The sequence below is a fragment of the Aspergillus saccharolyticus genome (assembly GCF_003184585.1).
Source record: "Aspergillus saccharolyticus JOP 1030-1 unplaced genomic scaffold BP01scaffold_11, whole genome shotgun sequence".
Classification (NCBI taxonomy): Eukaryota; Fungi; Ascomycota; class Eurotiomycetes; order Eurotiales; family Aspergillaceae; genus Aspergillus; species Aspergillus saccharolyticus.
This window is the reverse complement of record NW_020290621.1, coordinates 660,476-676,659: the sequence shown is the minus strand read 5'-3', so window position 1 is coordinate 676,659 and position 16,184 is coordinate 660,476. Positions and strand designations below refer to the sequence as shown.

At 52.5% G+C, this 16,184-nt stretch overlaps 5 protein-coding genes across 5 annotated transcripts; 1 reads left to right on the top strand and 4 right to left on the bottom strand.

Annotated features, from left to right (window-relative positions):
• Positions 1–2,091: 2,091 nt before the first annotated feature.
• Positions 2,092–2,971, bottom strand: BP01DRAFT_28067 (uncharacterized protein; the record flags this gene model as incomplete). Its single annotated transcript, XM_025571438.1, has 1 exon — positions 2,092–2,971. A coding segment is annotated over exon 1 (540 nt), but the record flags the coding sequence as incomplete, so codon positions are not given.
• Positions 2,972–4,368: 1,397 nt separating this feature from the next.
• On the bottom strand, positions 4,369–8,351 carry BP01DRAFT_365059 (putative inositol polyphosphate phosphatase; the record flags this gene model as incomplete). The annotated part of the gene is made up of 6 exons (XM_025576345.1): positions 4,369–4,444; positions 4,502–5,169; positions 5,215–5,474; positions 5,533–5,742; positions 5,792–8,243; positions 8,304–8,351. The coding sequence occupies 6 exons, from the start codon at positions 8,349–8,351 to the stop codon at positions 4,369–4,371; spliced, it is 3,714 nt and encodes a 1,237-aa protein (XP_025432293.1).
• Positions 8,352–9,067: 716 nt separating this feature from the next.
• On the top strand, positions 9,068–10,541 carry BP01DRAFT_355954 (CHY zinc finger protein). The gene is made up of 6 exons (XM_025574827.1): positions 9,068–9,207; positions 9,284–9,327; positions 9,403–9,476; positions 9,727–9,788; positions 9,895–9,996; positions 10,234–10,541. The coding sequence occupies exons 1-6, from the start codon at positions 9,203–9,205 to the stop codon at positions 10,313–10,315; spliced, it is 369 nt and encodes a 122-aa protein (XP_025432292.1). The 5' UTR covers positions 9,068–9,202; the 3' UTR covers positions 10,316–10,541.
• pre6 (proteasome core particle subunit alpha 4) lies at positions 10,542–11,964 on the bottom strand. Its single transcript, XM_025574826.1, has 5 exons — positions 11,808–11,964; positions 11,705–11,711; positions 11,599–11,651; positions 11,101–11,488; positions 10,542–10,984 (listed from the first exon to the last, which is right to left on the bottom strand). The coding sequence occupies exons 1-5, from the start codon at positions 11,833–11,835 to the stop codon at positions 10,651–10,653; spliced, it is 810 nt and encodes a 269-aa protein (XP_025432291.1). The 5' UTR covers positions 11,836–11,964; the 3' UTR covers positions 10,542–10,650.
• Positions 11,965–12,872: 908 nt separating this feature from the next.
• Positions 12,873–15,695, bottom strand: BP01DRAFT_27932 (putative RNA binding protein (Arp)). Its single transcript, XM_025571432.1, has 4 exons — positions 15,079–15,695; positions 14,784–14,841; positions 13,945–14,651; positions 12,873–13,886 (listed from the first exon to the last, which is right to left on the bottom strand). The coding sequence occupies exons 1-4, from the start codon at positions 15,232–15,234 to the stop codon at positions 12,966–12,968; spliced, it is 1,842 nt and encodes a 613-aa protein (XP_025432290.1). The 5' UTR covers positions 15,235–15,695; the 3' UTR covers positions 12,873–12,965.
• Positions 15,696–16,184: the final 489 nt, after the last annotated feature.

Here is a 16,184-nt window from a genome sequence, read left to right as displayed (position 1 = left end):
CTCATTCCACCAGTTCTCGCCCAGACATACAAGTCTAATTCTCTCCTCCTACTACAACCACTACTCCCATTCCTCCGACCTCCCTGACTCGCACCTCGACTCCAATCCACGACTCCCTACTTCCTTCCTACGGAGTACTATTACACAGTATCTCTAGCTCACTCCTATCATCCCATTCCCAAGAAAGAGAATTTCACACAACCCACCACCAATGTCGCTCAAGCAAAAATGAAGCATGGACAAAGAGAATGACTCCGATGCGGGGAAGCAAAACCCCGTCTCCCGTGCACTGGTCTTATTGACAACACCACATCGATGGTTGATGAAGAATCTCATTTCTATAGACACTGAAATGCAGTAGTAGGTGAGGGATCTGCGAGATTTGTTGATTTGATTGCAGCTTGCCAATCGCAGCCTTGTGCTCCGTGTGCGCACATGTTGTAATCAAATCCAGACTTTCAACTACAGGTATCTTACTTTGTGACTCTGTTCTTCTACAGACAAAGCTCTGACAGGCCAGTTCTTGCAAAGGTAGAATGCCCGCGTCTCGCGGAGATGTCAATTCGATCTCTTTCTGAGACAGAATGTGGATCCTTCTGGAGCAGATCGAGACCTCCTGTGTCGGAATTGGCTTCATGTTCAAGGACGAGGCCTGTGACAGCTGCACCGGCCGTCAAGGACCCAGACTACTTACCACTGCACAACGTCCCTAGCGTACCTCATGATGAACTCAATCGCATGTTGCTGACCCCAAGTCGTTCAAGACGCGCGGCACAGAGACAGTCTGGGTCATTCAGAATGATGTGCTTTGTATGTATTGAAGGCAGCAGGCAAGGGGTTATGAGAGCCATCGCTAATCATCTTGTTACTACTCGAAGGGTTGTGCGGGGTTCTGCGATTTGCCGCCTATAGTAGCAAAAGACTACAGACTAAGAGCGGTAGGAATATGTGTCTGCCACGGCTGCTACTTTTCACCGGTTTCTTCATATCCCAGATGTATCAAGAACGCTGATGACCTCGGGACGAGAGTCCAGCTCAGCTAAAGGGTTCGGGCTGTGCTAATCCTGAGTATGATCAGCCGGTGACCGTTTAGCAATCTCGAAAGGTGTTGGAAATAGCAGTACATCCCAGTTCTGGTCTCTCAGGACCATTACCATGATCCAGCTATTGTTGTGCACTTGCTCGGGTGCCGGATACAGACCGAATGGGGTTTCTTGATTTGTAAGGGGAGAACGTTTTCGGACCTGACGTTGCAAACAACGGCATACAAATTAACGTGGCGGACGGACTCCGGAAAGACTTTTACTGTACTTAGGGTACCAGCCCCGGAGCGGGTCGTGATAATCTGTGATCACCCGACTCGAACTTATTTTCTTTTTTTTTGACGAAATGTTATTTTATGTAAATGTGACTGTAGACAACTTGATAACAGACATTTGGAGAGGGCTAGTCGCATCAACTTGCTAAACACTGATAACAATTTGACACTAACTCAGCGGGACAAATTTCGTGGCTTTGAGTCACACACATCTCAACAATCGTGACCCCTGAATCTGAGAAATCACCGCTGGCAATTCTCTTTGCGGAACCTAACTGTACTCACAAGGAAAACCATTAAGACCTCGTTCAATGTTCTTTCGGTAGAACGTTTAAGAGCGCTTGATGATAGCTTAAAGCCCAGCAAAACAAAAAAAAAAAAAAAAAAAAAAAAGCTTTCAATTGAATTGAATTTAAAGTCTGGTGGTCAATAAACGCACCCAACTCTCTCAAAGCACGACCGTTGAAATCCGCTCAGGATAAGGAGAGGAAGCATTATCTATGGCATGACAGATCCACCAGCTGGAAAGCTGCCCACTGTACTGGAAAAAAAACCCCCAATGCACTCCACATGAGAAGATAGGGAAGATAATCACAAGTAAATCAGCAACGAGTTGAGAGTAGGCAAACACGTACTACACCAGGGCGTATAGTAAAGGTGGGCTGGATCATTCTGCAGCGCACTGACTATAATATGATAAAAGACGCTAACAAACAATGCCAAAGTGTTGGCCGCGTGGACTTTCTCCACCCAGTCTCCCCAGCCCAACTATCCAAATGCAGTAATCCTCTGCGGTATGTTGTCGTTGCGAGGTTGTATGATTGGGATAGAAACATATAAAGCACGCAGGTCGGTGCTCTGCAAGTGATATTTGTTAACAGGAACACATCTGATTCTTTCTTACTCCTAATCTTTTCAATTCTCTTCATCTCGCAGCCAACTACCTGATCAACATGCAGTTTCTTTACTTGCTCGCCGGCTGCATCGCAGCCACCCAGACTGTCTCCGCCTGGGACATGAACGCCTGGCACGGCACGGAGTGTGGCGCCGCAGGGGGTGCCGAAGGCTACGAAGTTGCCGGCTACACTTCCACCGGTTGCTTCAACTTCGACATGGAGGAAGGATACCGCATCCACTCGGTCAAGGCTGTCTTCAGTGACAGCAAGTACAAGATCACCGTTTACCCCAAAGCCGACTGCGAAGCCGAGACCTTGTGGCCTGGCATTGAGCTCACCACGGAGACTTGCACGGTTTTCAAAGAATGGACGACAGATGAGGTTATCTATTCGTACAAAGTCACTGCGGTCTGACATGGGCACACCTCAGAGCGGGCCCAGGGTCTCTTGGATTTTTTTTTCTGGACCTCCTGAATCTTCGAAATCCCGTCAAGAGTCCTGTTGCTGCATCAATTCTCAGCAAGGATCACGCATATCATGCCGAGACATGTTCCCTATCATATCTTTTTGCCTTTTGTCTTCTTACCATACCCTCTCAGTGATCGAGTGCTGGAAGGGTTTATCATGTTTACTTTGTTTTTTGTGCTTTTTGACGACAATCCGCTTTTTGTATTCTTCCCATCGAAGGTTGCAGTTTTTCTTCTTTGTTTGTTCCAGGTCGGTCACTTCGGCATCTCTGCGGTGAATTCACGTACATTCGCCGTGCATGTGGCCTTTCTACCACGATATATACAAACCGCCATATCGTATATCGCGCCAAGGCCTCGATATCGCCGGGTCGACTCCAAATGACGAAAGTCAAGGCGGTAATGGATGCATTGACATTTTGCATCGCTCAAAAGGTAAGTTAGATCTCCCGTCTCGCTTACGTTTCAACGGTGCGCTTGCTGATTGATAACATGAGCAGCTGAGACGCAGCCACGGCGGCATCATCAAAGTACACAACTTATCTCTCCCAGCACAATCGACAGGACAGGGTTCCGTCGGGTGGCAAAGAATATAGAAGGATAAAGGCAGTGGGGTTTGCTATGCTCGAAAGAAAAGTCACTGGAAAGTGAGGAAACTCATAACTTTTGTATCAGTAGAGTTATCATAGGCGATTTTGTTAGTTAATGTCGATCATATTATATTATATCGCCTTCCTTCTGGGGATACTACTTGATTACTTAAACCAACAACACGTGGCGATTCTGGCTAAGTCGTCGCTAAGTGGAGCTCCACTTACTCTGAAGGCGGAAAGCTCCGCCCGCACCACTTGTAAAGCTTGCCTCCTCTATCAATTTCAAAAATGCAAGAAAGTTGTGTGTTAGACGGTTCCTAGAGGGAGATGTTTATGCTCGAGTTATGTGTCATCAGTAAAACGTAGATGATCCATTGTCTTTGACGGGCTCTTTGCGCGGGAGGGGCAGAACTAAACCTTCTGAAGCGAGACTTCTTCGTCCAATCAAATTAGGGTGTGAGCTAAGTGAATTACGGAGGTAAGCGATATTGTGGACATTCGGTATACCGTCATAGACAGCTACACAAGACTGCTATCTCTTCCAGGAGCTTAGACCCAACTGCATACTAATGTTACAGTTCCCTTTGTACAAGGGAACGAGAGGAATTTGTTTCTGCATCCGGTCAAAGTATGTTTGTCTGGCCTCAAGATGCGGAAGCCCCGTCAACTGGCGGTACATCCTTTCCTCTATCCGAAGGACCAATCTAACATCTAGTACATCGTACAAGGAGGAGTACCAATTCCAGCAGGGAAAGGAGAGAGATCACTAAGTTTCTCTCTTCCTCCCTCTTATCAACCGGACACTGACCAATACCCAAGAATATCAACCACATCATATCTTCTATTAATTAAGTATCCTCCCTCCAAACCATACCATAGCATAGCCCATCTAAACACCCCATCCCCTCTCCATCATGATAAATACATGTCTATCGTGAATCATTAATCATATACACTCCGGCGGTGTAGCGCTATGCCCTTGTCATCCTGTCGCTGGTCTAGGCTGACCTCCGATAATGCAGACAACATCCCAACTAACACACCAACCAACCCCAGCAAAATTCTACAACAGAAACAAGCAGTTCAAGCAACTTCTAATTCCCGTTGCCCATGATCAACGACCGAGCCTGCTGTGGGTCGGTGCCTAGGACCGTGATGAGGTATTCGATACTGGAGGCATGATTAGTTGTTATAACGGTAATATGAAAATGACACCAGGCAACTTACCTCGCCTCGGAGGCAAGTCGACGTTTCTCTCGGGAAAACTCTTGCTGGCATGCATCCCATATAGCTTCGCGCTCCTTGGGCAGCACGGTCTTGATGCGTAGCTTGAAAGCAGCGCTGACAGGCCGATGGTCGGACGCCCGCACCTCGTGGCGACGGTACTCGAGCTGCCGCACCCGGCCGAGGCCACGATACAATACCCGGTCACACCAGGCCGGGGCCCGCTTCTTGTCGCTCGAGTCGTACTCGTCCGTGCCGACGTCGTACTTGTAGGTCGGTGCAAAGGTGATTGGAGACTCGTTGAAGGACCGTAGGCGGAAACCAGGATTCTTGCGCCGCGAGGCGAGCAGCTGGTCGCGTTCGAGCAGCTTCGTGAGGTTGTTGCTGCGGATCGCGTCGATGATCACATTGCGAGGAATCGCGTCAATCCGGTAATTCAAATCACCGTTCAAGATACAAATCTCGTGGTCCATGATCATCGACCCGTCGCCGCCACTCACGTACCGGTTCGCACGAGTCGAGAGGCTCGGCTCGGCGGGAAGCGACTCCGCTTCAAGAATCGCCGCGATGTCATTGTTGCGGTGTGCTGTTTGCGTCTGTCCGGCTGCCAGGTGACAGTTGACCAAGCAGATCGAGCTGTCATCCAGAGTGAAGCGGAAGAGAAGAGCACCCTACTTCGTCAGCTCCATACCTGTAGTCAGGTTGGGGTAGCTTACCTTGTTGCCGTGCAAACCTCCCATACCGCGTTTGATCTCAGAGGCGCTGATGTCGGTAATTCTCTGCCGCTCTGTGTGTTTGACGAACACGCAGGTAAAGAGTCCGATCATATTCGCACTATGCAGAAGCACATAAGACTCCTCCAGCGGCATGCAGTCGTTGATGCAGCGTGTCAAATGCTCCATCCACACCCGATACTGCCGACTCATATGCTCCTTGTCTCCGCTGTCTTTCTTCTTGCTGCCCAGAAGAAGACTCTCTGCGAACAAATCAGTATCAGTCCAGACATAGGCGGTAATCTCGATAAGAGAACATACTGGCAGTGATCTTCTTATTTTCCAGATCTACTAGCTCCTGGAAGCCAAAGACGATAATCTCAGGGGGGTTCTCTGGGTGGATAGCATCTGGAATGAACGACGACGTCCGCACACTGCCGGGAGTCGAAGCACCTGCATTCCAAGTAATGACGGCAGCATTGATCTCGCGGAAGCTGCAAAACTCAACATCTCTGTTCTGCATCCGGGTTTCTGTTCTCGAGTCAGTCAAGCGTCAAAAGGACCATAAAGGTAACCTTACCTAGCCAGTCATCCTCCAGCATTCCATCCCAGAGTCGAATGCAATTGTCGTCGCCCAATGAGGTCACCTGAAGTCGGTTCATCGTCCACACACTGCTGGAATCCAACAAGAACCCGCTAACAGGGCTGTCATGGGCTCGCCAGTCCTTCTTCACAGTCCAAGGATTCGTGCTCGTATCGTAAACGTAGATCATGCCGGTTTTGTACGCCGCCCACAGGTAGTCCCCAACAATTCCCAGACAATTGATCTTGTAAACACTAACATTGACCACCGCCAGACACGCATAGTCCTTGGCAGAATAAACAGTCACTTTGCCGTCCGAATGGCCGAGATAGACCAAGCCGCCGTCTCGTGTAGTATATGCGCCAGACGTAACATCGCCAGTGTGATGCGCGCCCAGCGGCCTGTTGAGTACCTTGAAGGAAACATCATCCCGCGCATTGGGTCTGTAGACATGGACTTCTTTGCCCGCAGCCAACCAGAGCTTATCGCCTACTACCATGGAGAAAGTGTGCCCGCGGGCGACCCGGTCATACGGATTGTGGTAACTGTACTGAAGGTTGGGAGTGCCGTTCTCATCCGGCGGCCACACCAGTAACCGACCCTCGTCATCAAGGGTCCACATTTCCTTCTTGTGACGGAGAATCTTGATGACCTCTTTTCGGGAAGGATACGAGCGTGATGCTACTATTGAGCCGGTTGCAACATCCACTTCATGCAACTCACCAGAATTCGTACCGAGCCATACGCGCTGGCCTTCATCTTCCAACCCAACGCCGGGTTTAAAGGCCAGCGACAGGCTCTTGACTGTTTCGCCATGACTCAGACTCATGAGTTGTTCTCCGGTTGTAAGATCCCATACCCGCGTGATATACCCCGTGGTGCACACGTGCTTTCCGCACACATCCATGAGGCGCGTATCATACCTTGTGTTGATCTCCAGCGGGCCCGACTTGAGAAGGGGCGGTCGTCTGTTGGCAGTTGACGCATCGGGATAATCGTTACGCGAAACGGGAACGTGATCGAGATTCTGCTCGTCTTCGCTATGGACACGCACTGCTTGTCTTTCGACCACCGGTCGCTCCACAACTGGACGCTCCACCGCCGGTCGTTCCGGAACAGCCGGAGGCGGCAGCTGCCTGCTCTCTCGAGCGATTGACGGATGGCGCTGGATTGTCGTCGAAGTCGGAGGTTCATCCCGACGTGGTTGCCGCGACTCCCGGATAGGCGTCGGAGGCGGCATGGAGAATGCTGGGCTGTCCAAGTACCTGGACTCCCGCTGCGGAGTCGGCGGCGGAATGGATTGCGCGGAACTTTCTCGTTGGTAGGACAATCGCGACGGTGACGGGCCGCCCCTTCGCGCAATTGATGGCTGCCGCGGAGGCAATCCTGGACGATCTGGCAATGCGTCATGCATCGTTAGCCGGTTTGCAGAGAGCGGCACGGCTGAGAGAGGTTCTGCGGGAAGCGACGGTCTGGGAGGAATTTGCACAGACAGGGGCCTGGTCTCGCGCGGAGGCTCCGGGACCGAGTGCCGCTGTGTGAATGCAGGCTCCCGAAATAGAGGAAGCTGAGGTGTAGAGGTTCGCTCTTCGAAGCGATGGCGCGGAGGCTCTGCTGGTGGCTGGGAGGGTGACCGGTGAGAAGGGGAGCGCCTAAACGGCGCGCCTCTCGCAGTAGCAGAATTATTCCTGGGAGAATCTTTCTCGGGGCTGCTTGGGGGTGTACTGAACGGCGAAATTCGGTCCTCCGCGGACGCCCGCTCTGGCTGCGGAGCAACGAGGGAGCCTCCATCGTGGTGAGACAAAGCGGCCGGTTTGACGGGGATCTTGGGCTTCTCTACCCGATTCACTGGCGGTGGAAGAGATGCGCTTTTCCCCTGACGGTCTTGCGGGCTTTCGCGGCCACTGGTTAATACCTCCGTCGGTGTCGGAGAAAGGCGCCCTGGTTTGGATTCGGCAGGAAAGCGCGATGTGACGGGGGTCGTCGGACGGCCTCCCTGCGGGATTGTCGCCAAAGACTCTCTGGATGCGCCGGGCGGACTGCGGGAGAACCGTGCATGCTCCTCATGCTCACCCAGCGATCCGAATCCCCGAGGAGGCGATCGAGGAGAGTCGACCGTCAAGGTTGGTGGGAGCTGCGGCGAGGAACGCAAGCTCAGAGACATAGGCCTATCCTGCCGCCGTCCAGGAGAAACTCCGGGGGTACGGCCGGGTCGCGGTGGGATGCTGCCATGCAAAGACCCCGTTCCTCTATTCAGCTCCGGCGTTGATTCCCATGGTGTATGTGAGCGCGACAAATCGAGAGAGGCTCGTGCAGAAGAGCGGACGTCTTCGCCCGGTTCAAGAGTCCTGAGAAAGGAAGGGGTGTCGCGTGTGCCATTCGTTGCGGCGGACGGGGCTCGGCGATGCGACAGGTTCTCGAAATGCGAAAGCAGGGAGGATACGGGTCTCTAATGATCGTGTGGTGTTTAGGTTAGGATTCCGCGGAAGCTTCTTGGATTGGGACATACAATGTGGGCATTATCCGTGCCGTCCGTCTTCTGGCCGTTTCCCTCCATGACAACCGATCCGACACAAGATTGTGGGGGAGATATAGTTCATAGGCAGCCAATTGCGACGAGTAATCTGCTGTTTGAAACCGACCGGGAGTAGAGACACTGGATTTCGATGAGCGATATGGAATAAGTTAATGAAGGTGGCAGGGAGGCGATTTGCCTGTGACGATTGTGGCGGAGCTCTAGGCGGAAGGGAGGGGAGGAAGTGCGGAGAGCAGCAGGGGGGTAGATGAAGGAGGTCTTGGACAAGAACAGGAATTAGGCTGCGTATTGCCGATAGTAGACAGCCGGGCGGATAAGAGTATCTGAGAGAACTGTACGTAGGAATTAAGCTGATGGTGAAGGAGGGGGAAGAAAAAACAGAGGAAGGAGAGAGAGAGAGGGAGTGTTCGAAAGAGTGGGGGGGAGGGGGAGAAGCACAACGGAAGAACGACTCTGAAGGCAACCAAATAGAATGAATAGTTACTTGATCGGTTCGGGTGGATCGACAAAGGAGAGAAAGGGGAGAGAGGATGACGACTGGACTGCTGCAGCCGTGCAGGTGGAACACTGGCAACAAATACTGTGGTAAGTTCGAGGTGAGTTAACTTAGAGCGTAGGAGTAGGCAGTTATTGTTGAAAGTGTACTCCGAAAAAAGGCGGAATAGCAGCCGGTGGTTTGGCTTGGGGATCCGTCATTTATTGGCTTCCTCTTCTTGCCATTTATTTTTAGCCTCTCTCCGCGTCCGAGACTCTGCTTCGTTATCCGCTCGCTTCTGGTTCAAACCACAGTACACGATCTATTCAAGAATCGATATCTGATCTCTATCCTCGAAATTACTCCTCCACACATCCACACACCCATCTCAACAACTATGTGGTAAGGAAAACCGCAAACCGCATACCGGAAACCCCTCACCCACCCGCAACGCAAGAAACTCACCCCTCCTCCGCAGTAAACACGTCCTCAACGCGCAAGTGGCAATCCGAAGTCCTTGTTGTAAGTCTGCCTGTTCATCTGGCTCAGCTTGATATCGAGTCGCACCACTGACTAAATCGCCCGCAAATCCCACAGGCAAGAAATGGTTCGATTGCGCCGAATGTCACCAAGAGACCGAAAAGCATCCCCTTCAGAAAGCCAGTGAAATGGTACGCCTGACATTTTGCACCCTCCACGAACACCAATCTACTACCTAGACACACAATCCTCCACGGGCACTTAGTCACCTATATCCTCCGGCCTAATTCAGACCTCCACCACCCGAACCTATCCACCAAGAAGAAACTGAACCCTTCCCCCTCCCACAAAGCAACCACCCCAAACCCCCCAAACAAAGCCTCCTCTCCCAGAATCCAGCCCCATCAGATTCCCCATCCTCAATTCTCACAACAAGAACAGGTCTTCGCCTGCAAAAAGTGCAAAAAATGCTTCCGCAAAGACACCGCCGATTTCGACGAGAGGTATGGCATGCATCCATCCCCCTCGCAAACACCAAACACCAAACACCACAACGCTAGACACGACACCACACCCGGGTTAGAAAACTTACGCATTCCCTCTACATAGTGACGAATACTGTCCCCACTGCGACAACCACTTCGTGATCGAGGCCGTGACGCCGACCCCGACACTACATGTGGAAGGTGAGGATGCGCGGGTGGATTCGAGGTACGTTGTCACATCCAAATTTCCTTCTTGGGACTATGGTTTTTTTTGGGGGGAAGGGGGGGGTTTGGTTTGGTTGTGCCCCACTCGCTCGGTTTTGCTGAGAACATTACTCCGTACTACTGTGTCTGTGGAATAGAGAGTGAAAAGGGGGTGGGGGTCTGGAGCGAGGGGTTAGGGGGACGAATCAATCACACAGACATGAAAGCTTGGTTGGATTTAAGCTAACACTCACTCTAGGATGCTCAAGGATGATCGCGTTCGGGGTCATCAGGAGAAATCCATCTTCAACTTCAAGGATATCTCGGATCGGTTGGGTTAGACAATCTATTGAGTTAGATGATATCCGTCATGTTGCGTCTGCTCCTTTGATTGTGCCCTCGGATTTTTTTCCCCCGAAAAGGTGGAAGATATCCCGTAGAGGCTTTATGAAGATTCATGATACCATGCTTGCCTTTTTCAATGTTTGCTTTGATCTATACACCTCACTTGCTTGGATAAGCGTACTGTATATCTTTTCCCTTTTTCTCTTGTCCACATACGTTATACCAGAAACAATTCTAGATTAGACTTCCCTAAACACTTCATAACGAGTATTTCATTGGATAAATAGCATATCGCTCAGGGGATTCAAATCATGTTGTCTTTCTCTACTCCTCAAGACGACTCGCCCGCCTCACCACCGCCAGGGCGAGTGAGGATCGCCGCCGTCGTGGTCCCGCCGCGCGCCGTCTTCTTCTTGGCCGCCTCCTCCTGCTTCTCCGTCTCTATGCTCTTAACGTACGCCTCGATCTGGTCATCCGGCAGCATCTCGATCGCCTTGCCGGGCGCCATGATGGCGACCTCGATGTTCTTGGCGCCCGTCTGCACCACCTCCAACAGGGACTTGATGGTGAGCTGAATGGTCTGTTCCCGGTCCATGTCGTCCTGATGGTTGCGTTCGAGAAACTCGCGGACGGTTTTGCTGGAGCGGCCGATGGCGTTTGCTTTCCTGTTTCGCCCAGTGATTAGCCAAACCATCTAGACCCCAGACCATCTAGCCCCCTCTGACATCATCATAAGACAAAATCTTCGCTTCCCTAATAGAATAAGGAAGGGGGAACGTACCAAGCAGAATAAATCCCTGACGGCTCCGTCTGATACAGTCGCGGCGTCTTATCATTCGGGTCGAACCCCACCACCAACGTACTGATGCCGAATGGCCGCACACCTCCGCTCTGTGTGTACCGCTGCTGCACGCCGGCAATGTACTTGGTGATATATTCGATGGTGACGGGGTCCTCGACCGTCAGGCGGTGCGACTGCGCCTCGAGGCGAGCCTTGTCGATCAGGATGCGGGCATCGGCGTTGAGGCCGGCAAACGCCAGCACCGCGTGATTGTCCACCATGGCGATCTTCGAGGGAGTGATCCGCGTGTCTTGCAGCTTGAGGGCCGAGCGCTTCTCGCAGCCGAGGACGACCACGTCCTTGCCTTTTACGCCGACGGCGCAGGTACCTATGGGTTTCGTTTTAAGCGTCAGTATGAGCTCTAAAGAGCTGAGGAGTGGCGGTGGATGGAAAAAATGAGAAGAGGTGTTCCGTTGGAGCAAAGTGGCTAGGTATTACCTCTCTTGACAGCTTCCATGGCATATTCCACCTGGAAGACGTGCCCGTCAGGGCTGGTAACACTCATCAGTATGACTTCTCCAACTTTTCATCGAACTCATCGTACCTGAAGACTGTAATCGGTCAGCAATCCATTATCACTTCCTCCTGAGCTCCTCGCCGATGATGTAGGAGCTTCGCTAAGCTAGGTAGGTCTGGTTCTGGCTTACCTGAGAGAGCTCGATCGTAGCCGGACATGATGGGCGAGAAGCACGGGGTGCAAAATTATTGAGATAAATGCGGGGGAAAGCAAGAAACAGATCGTTAAAAGATGCAATTCGTGGTCTGGGGTCGTAGAGTGCTGGCTGGAGGTCTCCGGCCTGAGCGATGACAGATGGAGGTGGACGCGAAGCCCGCCGCTGCCTTCAGAGCTCCCAAGCGCTAGGCGCGCGGCTAGCCGGACCAGACCCATGACGCTACACCTCGGTTGCCTGGCCGGACGCCAGGCATCATTACCACCCGTTTTCAGTGTGTGTTTCACAGCTCAACATTCGTTGGGATATAGTGGATCACAGACAAGAATGATTAACGAGATAAATGAAGAAGTCGCACTTTTAACCATGAATATGTAGATAACAGTAAATAATCACAATTATGGACATTCAGAACATTCTGGTCGCACGTCACGACTCCCAATCGACCTTCGCTGGTTGAATGAAAGATTTTGCTGGCTCAAAAGGAATACCCCAACACCCCCAACAGAGTCCAATCCAGTGTATCCCAACCCGTGATTCAATACCTGTGTTTCTCCAATGAACCCGCTTGTCGAAGAGCGCAGATGAATTCGGAAACCAATAAGAAAGACAAAATCTAGAATGCAATGCCATGCTCGAGCAGAATCCCCGTCCGGTCCAGCCACATCATCCGGCAAAGCCTTCCTTCAAAACAAAATTCCCCAGAGAGATAAACAATCACGCGAAGTGCATGCAGAGGCACATGTGAATTCACAAGTGCCAGAGAGTCCGCAGCGTAGTATGGTGCTCTCAAACCTGCGCGGGTTAGGAGCGTCCTCCTTCCTAGGACGATCGTCTATGCCCTCAAACATCGCTTCCAATGGCGCAAATAGTAAGACATACCGAAAAAAGGTCTGTGGTAAGGTCTGCAACGAGACCAGGCGAAACAAAAAGGATCAAACCCGTTGAAACGACGACACGCTACCGGCCTGCTCCTCCCAACCAAATGCACCAGAACTGCAGAATTCCTTATACAAATGCGCATCAACGAATATCAACCATCACATATACCAACACATTCCAGACCTCCATATGGACAAAAAACGAGAGAGGAACAACCGTAAACAAGAGAGAAAGAGTAAGCCCGACAGCCGTTTAGGCCGGGGACTTGTTGGCACCAGCACCGTTGCGGCGAGAGTGGCCATCCTCGCCCACAGTCAGTCCACCAAGGCCGGTGGAGAGGAAAGCAAAGGGGTCACTGCCAGCGTCGTTGCCGTAGAATGCACCGTTCGAGGCGCTAGTGGAGGTGGCGTGATCGGCGCCGGTGAAAGCGGCCTGAGCGGCGGGGTTAGAGAAGGAAGCCGCGGAGTGCGAGGTGTTCGAGGATCCGTAGCCAGCGTTCATTTGACCCATAGGGCCGTAGCCACTGGGGGTGCTGCCTAAGCCCGATGGCAGGGCATAGTTGTTGGGAGGAGCTCCGAATTGCTGGCTGAATCCACCAAACCCACCAGTCGACCCAGTGAAACCTCCGGGAGCCGGCGTGCTCGTCATGGAGTTAGGACCCATGCCAAAGCCTGTAGGAGGGTCCATGGGGGACGGGAAAGCTGAGTCGGCCACAACTGCGGCGCCAGACCTAGGGGCACCACAGCGCAGGCAGTTGATGTTCTTGGCGAAGTTGTGGTAACCACAGCCCTCGGAGCCACACTTCCAGTCACCAGCACGGAAGGGCACCACTCCACCGTTGCCGCCCATGCCGCGGGAGTGACCCATGCCATGACCACCGTGGCTCATGTGGGGAGGCATCATGGAAGGAGGAGCGTATCCATAACCGTAGCCCATCGGATCAGGAGCAGCCGCCATAGCGGGGAAAGAGCAGCGGAAGCAGGCGGTGCGGCGCTGGAAGTTGGAGAAACCGCATGACGGGCAGGTCCAGTCGCCAGGACGGGGACGATTCTTCGAGGGAGGGAAGGGCGTCAGGATCTCAGCAGCACGGTCGAGGACACGGCTGGAGGAAGGAGAGACCTCAATGGCCTTTTCGTTCAGAGCACGACCGTTCATGCACAGACTTTCAGCAGCCTTTGGGAATATATAGGTCAGAACAGCGGCGTATCAAAGACGTGGTTTCAATCCATACCTCTTCGTGGGACGAGAAAACTGCAAATCCAGTGCCGGTGGGCTTGTGCTGGTCCGGAGTGCGGAGGGTCCAAAACGCGATAGGACGTCCACCGAACTGGGTGAACCAACTCTCGAGCTCCGATTGGGTGGTATCGTGGGGCAGGCCGCTCAGATGCAGCACCTTGCTGCGCTCAGTCAAGAACGCACGCACATCGGCTCTGGCATCCATGGGACGAGTCAGAATCTCCGGGTGTTCATGAGGGGGCTGAGACTTTCGGATGAGGCCGCGAAGCACCCGAGCCAGGGTGATGGCTTCTTCCATGGCTCGCCGCGGCGACGCGGGGGCCAGCGCTTGCAAGTGGAACGGAAGGTTGTGCTTGATGGGAGCGGAGGACTGCACGGGTTCGACTTCGAGAGCGGCGCAGATGTTGGAGAGCGAGCTGGGTCCGAAGGGCAGAGACTCCGGGTGGTGAGTCTGCCATCGCTGATACTCGGTCCGAAGGTCGAACGTCCGCGAGTGCTGGAGGTATGCGGGGAGCACGACGGCCTTGTCACGGGCCTCGCGAGGCAGCTGAACACGGAGGTCCCACGAGTCCAATGTCACGAAAGCGAATTCGAGTTTCTTGCTGAGAAGGTGCTCCTTGGCGAAGGTGTCGAAGCGGCTGATAGCATCGCGGAAGGTACCTGCGGAGCGAACATGCTCCCATGTTAAAGTTGTCAGGCTCGCTGTCGAGAAACGTCAGCCATTGAACCAACGAACCGATGTATCCGAGAGGAGGTGTGGGTGAGGAGGGGAGAACCGAGGCTGACGGGGTAGAGGAATTGGCGGCGGGGCTGAGGTTGAGAGGGAAGACTTACTACAGAGCGGCGTGATGGGGGTGTTGACGGGCTTGACAAGCACGCTCTCATGGTGCAGCTAAGGAGACGCCGAGTCAGCATATACCAAATGGTGAAATGTAAGGTGGGTAACGGGCGCAGGTCGGGCATAGTAGAAGGGAATATTGGTTGAAATAACATGCAGCAACGCAGCAATCGAGCAAGGATAGTAGGCAGAGGAAGCGAGAGCAAGAGCAGCGCAACAGCAGGCATGGTAGAATTGACGAGTCAAGACGAGTGGTGCATCGGATAAAAAAGAGGAACCAGATTCACCTACCTCCTCGCAGGTTTGAGTATCCAACAAAATCCAGCCCAACTCAATCACCTCGGCGGAATCCTTTGTGACGTAAACGCCATGTTCATCGCAGGTGGTTGCAACATGGATAACGATGTAGCGATCCAGCTTGGGAGTGGGAGCTGATACGGCGGCCATCGCTCAGAGTATTGTTGGGGGGGGATCGGTCACTGCGTCTTTTCACGCCAACGGAGCGGGCAGCAGCAGGGGGGAGTGGAAAAGGAGGGGGGAGGGGGTGGGAAGAACCACGGACGGGTCGGAGAAAGGGGAGAGAGGGAGAGGAGGAAAAGGGTAAGTTAGGAGGAAAAAAAACGTGTCTCTGCAAGGACCGGCAAGCGACACGATTTTCACGACTTTGGGGAAATGACCGTCGTGGAGAGAAGGGGGAAAAAAAAAGACACACGGGCGGGGAGAGAAGAGGAGGAAGGGAAAAGAGGAGGGAGAAGGGGAGAGAAGAGAGGGAGAGAGAGAAGAAGAAGAAGAAGAGTAAGAGTAAGATGAGAGAATAGAGAGCGAGAGAGAGCGAGCGAGCGAGTGAGGAGGAGGAGGAGGAGGAGGAGAGAGAGAAGGAAAAAGAAAGTCCCCAGAGCCCGGATGTCGTTTTTGGTGGAGCGTCGAGATTAAAAGAAAACCTATTCTCGGCCTGCTGGTGCTCCAGTTTCTGACATTAGTTCCCACCACAACGACTGTCAAACTCCAATTGCAACAGTGCGACAATGTTTGATAGGTAGATTGACGAAGAATTGATGCTGGTAATGCATTCCGATCTGACCCTGATGTTGTTGTTGTTGCTGATTTGATTTACACTACTACAGTACAGAGTAAAACTACTTAGTACTCCGTACTCCGGAGCTACCCCCTGCGCAGTGTGTACAATACAGACTACAAACACACACGATGGAGTCTCCGGAAAGACTTCCTCCCCCTCTTACCCCCTTTAGTTGACTTGGTATCCTATTTGATACATGATGGGAAGAGAGAGGGGGAAGGAATTGTCTTGGTTCTGCCTAAAAATCACCCTAGTTCTCATTGATTGTATGACCAATCCAGGTTTCGGTAACTTAGTTACTCCTCCCCCCTCCCTAAGG

What these genes read in the sequence shown, in the direction of transcription:
- BP01DRAFT_355954 (XM_025574827.1), top strand. An exon ending in TTCAGAAAGCCAGTGAAATG is followed by an intron (nt 9,477 to 9,726) that starts GTACGCCTGACA and finishes CAACAAGAACAG; the next exon opens with GTCTTCGCCTGCAAAAAGTG. An exon ending in ACCGCCGATTTCGACGAGAG is followed by an intron (nt 9,789 to 9,894) that starts GTATGGCATGCA and finishes CCCTCTACATAG; the next exon opens with TGACGAATACTGTCCCCACT.
- pre6 (XM_025574826.1), bottom strand. Translation starts at nt 11,835, where the DNA reads ATGTCCGGCTACGATCGAGCTCTCTCAG. An exon ending in CATGGAAGCTGTCAAGAGAG is followed by an intron (nt 11,489 to 11,598) that starts GTAATACCTAGC and finishes CGAAACCCATAG; the next exon opens with GTACCTGCGCCGTCGGCGTA. An exon ending in TCAGGGATTTATTCTGCTTG is followed by an intron (nt 10,985 to 11,100) that starts GTACGTTCCCCC and finishes TGGGCGAAACAG; the next exon opens with GAAAGCAAACGCCATCGGCC.
- BP01DRAFT_27932 (XM_025571432.1), bottom strand. Translation starts at nt 15,234, where the DNA reads ATGGCCGCCGTATCAGCTCCCACTCCCAAGCTGGATCGCTACATCGTT. An exon ending in ATACTCAAACCTGCGAGGAG is followed by an intron (nt 14,842 to 15,078) that starts GTAGGTGAATCT and finishes GCGTCTCCTTAG; the next exon opens with CTGCACCATGAGAGCGTGCT. An exon ending in CCCCATCACGCCGCTCTGTA is followed by an intron (nt 14,652 to 14,783) that starts GTAAGTCTTCCC and finishes GTTTCTCGACAG; the next exon opens with CGAGCCTGACAACTTTAACA.